General features: G+C 39.4%; 1 protein-coding gene across 1 annotated transcript; it reads left to right on the forward strand.

Annotated features, from left to right (window-relative positions):
- Positions 1-722: 722 nt before the first annotated feature.
- On the forward strand, positions 723-5,445 carry smim13 (small integral membrane protein 13). The gene is made up of 2 exons (XM_083767220.1): positions 723-1,171; positions 3,646-5,445. Exons 1-2 carry the CDS (start codon positions 1,096-1,098, stop codon positions 3,834-3,836), a joined length of 267 nt encoding a protein of 88 aa, XP_083623346.1. The 5' UTR covers positions 723-1,095; the 3' UTR covers positions 3,837-5,445.
- Positions 5,446-6,000: the final 555 nt, after the last annotated feature.

Consider the following 6,000-nt stretch of genomic DNA (forward strand, 5'->3'; position numbering starts at 1 on the left):
TCTTGGCTTGTGTTCACATAGGCCTACGTGTACATCTTCTCTTGGAATCAATACAACAAAGAAACCTGCATAATAGGACTCAATTAATTTCAACATTCATCCGTTTCAATTGCATGCCATTTTCTATTAATCATTTATCATTTATGTATCGATCATCTTTTAAAAATAAGATTTAATCTCCGGCACCGTTGGCCCGATCCATGCCAAACTTTGCACACACACTCCCTGGATGTCAACGACGAACCTCTGCCCCAAATATTCCTCAACGGCCTGTTATAGCGCCACCATGAGGCCGATTTAGGCAAAACACACGTCCGTTATCAGCTAATCTCCGGCACCGTTGGCCCAATCCATGCCAAACTTTGCACACACACTCCTTGGATGCCAACGACGAACCTCTGCCCCAAATATTCCTCAACGGCCTGTTATAGCGCCACCAGGAGGCCACAACCTGACCTGCCCTGGTGGAGACCTGTGCCGATTGGCACTTTATCTAGTTTTTTTATGTGATGGCTGCTGGGAGCTAAAATGCCTATAACTGGGATTAATGTAAAAAATAACAAGTATGCACTTGGTAACTGCTCCTTGAATGTTGGCCTGCTGTGTTAGGTATGGTCATAAAGTTTTCAAAAACCATCAACAAAAGACAGACGCTGGACTACAGGACCCATAAGTCAATTGGGTCTCCTGCGCAGTCGCAGTTTCGGATCTCATCGTATGACACCGATTTTGTTGTCTTAACCTAGTTACTTGCTGTGCTTATCTCTGTGGGAGCCAAACAAATCTATGTTGCAATTATGTAGCTACAGTGTCTCGGTTGGTTAGGCACTGTAGCACCACTTTGATTCGTTTTGATCGCATGGCTGCTATAGCCAGATGCTACCTAACAAGCTGGAGCTTTGTTGTGATGTGGTGTGTTTTGTCTTTTCTCATTGTTGTGGATGGATAGCAAGCTAACTAGCTCGAATTCGAAACTATATGCTATATAGTACAAATGCTATGCTAGCCTCCTGAGGAAGAAACTCACTGCCACCTTGCTCAGCCCAAGTTTTGAGAGGGAAAATACACGTATCGTTTACGTGCTCCGATAAGAAGATGTGGCAAAGTGTCGGGCTCACAGTGCTGGTCATTGTGGCCACAATTGTGTGTGCGTTACTCTTCATGCTTTTTGGTAAGTTTCAAACAATCTAACTTGTTTATTTATCTTGTTGCTAACTGATTTATACAATGCTAGTAAAGCATATGTACGTTGGTTGAACGGAACCACTTGACATAACTAGCCCAAACATTTAGATTCTCGTAGAGGGTTTTTTTTCGATTCTGGCGAATCTCACAATCGAAAAAAACCTCTACGAGAATCTAAATATTTGGGCTATGACATAACATTGTTGTGAATCTTCAATCTCGTGATTTATGTAACAGACAGAATTATGTAAGTAACAAGCTGTTACAAAGAAGGGCTACTATAGTGGAAGGAAGGAAGAATGGGGTTTCCATATATATATATATATATATATATATATATATGGAAACCCTAGCCGCAATTTGCAACATTATTTTACAATGGGTTGAATCTAGCCCCTTTTCTGAAATTTGGATGAGTTTTATGTAGGGTCCCTGCTCATAACTATATTTTCGTATGGGAATTCTGGAACGCGGACATAAATATTCTCTCTAAGATCGTATCTGCGGCGTTTGACGGCCTTTTTTTCTTTGAGTTATTCTGAATTCGTGAACTATAAGTACCTATACAAACCGCTGCGAATATCTCCTGTGGCGCGGAAGCCGTTAAGTATTTTGTAATCTTTGTTTGACCGATTTGGTCGCTTTATTTCTTCTTGTTTGTTTACCGTTTATTGTACCGCCTGGTGTGCGGTTGGCTTGTGCCGGCTACGTCCCTGCCTCTGATCTGCTCTGTCATAGCTATAGCGCCACTAGCTAGCCAGATAGGCGGTACAATGAGGTGTCAATAAACAAGGAAGGAAGAGAAGAATCAAAGCGACCAAATCGGTCAAACAAAGATTAAAAATACTTAACGGCTTCCGCGCCACAGGAGATATTCGCAGCGGCATGTATGGTTACTTATACTTCACATATTCAGAAGCCCTCACACGAAAAAAATTCGTCAAAGAGCGCAGACAGGCGTTATCCACGTTGTTTATGTTTTATGTATGTCCGCGTACCAGGTGGCAGGATACTGCTGGAACAGGACCCAATGGTCTGTGTCGTCAAAAAGTCAGAAACTTCAGTACCATTGGGTTCTGCTTGGAGGGCTAATGGAAACCCTAGCCGCAATTTGCAACTCTAGATTTTTTTACAATGGGTTGAATCTAGAGTTGCAAATTGCGGCTATGGAAACCCCATTCTTCCTTTTTATTATCCTTCTTATTTAGCACTAGTTGATGCAGTAAGTTATATGTTTCCTGGAGTGTGCAGTCCCTTCCTTGGAAGGTGTATATATATATATATATATATACACACACACACACACACACACACACACTCACACTCTTTGGGGGAAATTAGCCAATTTGACTTAATTCCCGGTCTTCCTGTTATCAAGAAAAGAAGCCAAGTTAGAATACGAAATTTGTTTTGAGCACAGTCAGCAAGTCCTTTAAGTTAATTTGTACAAGTCTCGTCAAGAATATGACACGGTGTGTTGAATGGCTTTGCATAACTGGATTCTATTTCAGAAGATTTTCTATTTTTACCACGTGAAGGCCAAGGGGGAAGGGAGAGTAACTGCATGGACAAGACATGACAGCTCCCTTCACCTTCTTCAGCATATCTGCAATTGACCTTCTAGACATTGCTTTGTGCAATTTCTAAATATTTGTCCATTGTTTTTAGTACATTATTCATGTCATGTTCTTTTCGTAAATGTGACCCATGCTTTAATTGAGATACTACTTAGTATCTCAATTCTACTGAGTAGTATCTCAATTCTCAAATAACTAACCCTAACCCTAACCCTATATAACTGTACAGCGCCTTCTCAAAAAATTTGAATATTTTCTTCCGTGATATAATTCAAAAAGTGAAACTTTCATATATTCTCAATTCATTTTTTGTTTTAATCTTGATGATTGTGGCATACAGCTCATGAAAGAAAAGTAATTGGTTTACTGACTGGTATTACTGTGCTTAACTGACCAGCCAACTGGCCTGACCTGAACCCCACAGAGAATCTAGGTTGTATTGTCAAGAGGAAGGTGTGAGACATACTACAAATTAACTTACAGCTGTTATGAAAGAAAACCTGGGCTTCCATAACACCTCAACAGTGACAAAAGTAGACCAGAACAAGTATTGACTGCATAGATTAATATACTTTTCAGATGGTCAACATTTCTTGATAAAAAATAAAAATAAAAACATTTTTTTTTAGATTATAATATTTTGAGATAGGATCTTTTGATTTTCATGAGCTGTATGCCATAATCATCAAGATTTAAAAAAAGGGTTTTAAATACTTACTTTATTTGCAAAGAATATATGAAACTTTAACTTTTTGAATGATATTACGGAAGAAAAGTAACTTTTACACAAGATTCAATTTTTTTGAGAAGGAGCTTGTAACACATAACTGTGTTACAAGTTTGGGAGTAGATTTTTCTAAATTGTTATTCTGGGTTCCTTCAGGTTGGTATGTAGTTTGGCAGCTTTTCCTGTCCAAGTTCAAGTTCCTGCGCGAGCTACTGGGAGATGCCGGTTCTCCGCAGGTTGAAACTCAGCCGTCCGAAACAAAGAGTGAACGTTCTGCCAGCACTGCTGTCCGCAACCGTCCCAAGACTGCACGCCAAAGACTTGTTGCCCCGGAAAGCACTACATAGACCCCATCCCAAACGGTCTACTGTTTACCATCACTCTTTTTACCTGCTACACATGAAACCTCTGTTTCACGATGACCGCTTATATTATGTGTCCTGTCTGATCATCTGAACTATTTACCCATCCATGCCTTCTCTCTGCACTGCCCAAGGACCTTGGTATCAGTCAGTACTCAGCCCTCCTAGTCCTCACCAGGACACTTTAAACTGACCGGGCAGCTCCTCTGGATTCAAAGGGATAAATATCCAAGTGACTGGCCATTTCTATGTAGAAACTGCTCAGTCTGTATACATGTAGCCTCCTAGTTGTTTGTGGACCTATGATTTCATTAGCATCCAGCAGCTGTTGCTGCATCACAAGACACATGACTGACACGTTTATATCATAATTGTATGTGTACACTTTATATAATTTGATCTTAAAAGACCACTTCACCACTTTTCAACCTATCTCATATAATTGGTCCTCACTAATGTTCATGATAAAATATCACAATTATTTTCCGACTCGGAGGGCCGTGGGCAGTTCAGAAACACGTCCACCAGTGACATCATCGTTATGCAGATTTGTTTTTAAACAAGATTGTTTTTTAATATATTTAGAATACATTATCGCATTGCAACTTTTCAGGAATAGAAAGCCTTCAGTTTCTATTAGCTTGGATTCCCCATCTGGTGGACGGATTTCTAAACTGCCCACAGCCCTCTTATGAGACACAGACCAGGCAGAAAGAAATTGTGGAATATGAACATCAATGAGGACCAATTATATGAAGATAGGTTGAAAAGTGGTGAAGTGGTCATTTAATCGTTGTTTTAGTTCAAGGAGCCTATTTTGACAGGTGTAGATTTTATCTAGACCATTATACAAAAAAACCTAAACACACACACACACACACACACACACTGATAAAAGCTATTTGCATAACTGACAACTTAAGGTAATCAATGTAATTTTCTTTGTGGAAAATATTCTAGCAAGTGCAATGAAAAAGCTAAATGTTTTTTGCTTAGATTTGTATTGTTTGTACACTGTGTTAGTAGTAATTACCAGAGCCATAGAGTAAGACAGAGTTACGACATTGAGGGGGCAGAAAACCTAGCACTCGAGCACTGTTCATACAGCCTTTGAATTGAAATACATTGTTTTCAACAAGGGCGGCGCAAATATCAGCAATTTTTGGCATGTGTGCAACATGACAACTGTTTTAAAGTATTGTACAGTGACAAGTTAACTAAAGTCTCTGTAATGTTTGTTGTACTATTACTAAAAAAACGATCTAAAATAAAGGGATTTAAGATCATTAAAGCTGGGCTGTTGCCTGAGTCCAGTGCAGTGCAACTGCCAACTTCCGGTCCAGGACATTGTCACTCTTCGCAATGCTCTTCGCCAATAGAAGTCTATGTAGAAGAGCCGCCATTGGACTGACCCCATGAAGTGAACAGAGTTGTCGTAACTCTGTCTTACTTTATGGCTCTGGTAATTACTTACCATGCAAGAGTGTCACAACCAATAGATATTGTCAAAGCCTTCCAGAAAAAACTAACAACTAGGGCTACATTCCAAATTCCAATAGCGTAATCCTTTATCTTGCAGCCTCTTCTAGACACTTGCCAAGAGAAAATGACAGTGAAAGGAATCATTTTTAGATCTGGTAATGTTAAAGTGCAGTGTTAACTGCCTACCGTGAGGGTTTCACACCCCTGCAGTTGTGATGTCCTGGTCCTGTGTCTATACCAGTGCCTGTCTAGAATAGATGGCATCCACTGTTGTTACTACATGGCCTATGATTCCTTTGTAATATTGCCAACAATAAATTGGTTTCCATTACAGAGCTGTACCAGGCTGACCAGATCTTAGTTCTTTGTCACTTTATTCCCCAACAGGTGAACAAAACATATTTGTTTTGCATTATATTACTGGCAGAAATATTTTAGCACTCAAGCATTTCAAGTGAACAAATACTGTTTGTTACTGTTCGTCGTAACTGTCTTTGGTGAGAGAAAAGGTCTATAGGCAATGTAATGGTTGTGTGTAGTAGTTTTAAAGTGTTTAGTATTTCCTGTAATTTACCTTCATAATAAATATATTTAATACAAAAATATGTTTTCATAACATTAATTAGCTTTGTTACACTGGTATTGTCGTGTAAATTCAACAAGTACA

This window comes from Protomyctophum parallelum, assembly GCF_964188405.1.
Source record: "Protomyctophum parallelum genome assembly, chromosome: 1".
NCBI lineage: Eukaryota > Metazoa > Chordata > Actinopteri > Myctophiformes > Myctophidae > Protomyctophum > Protomyctophum parallelum.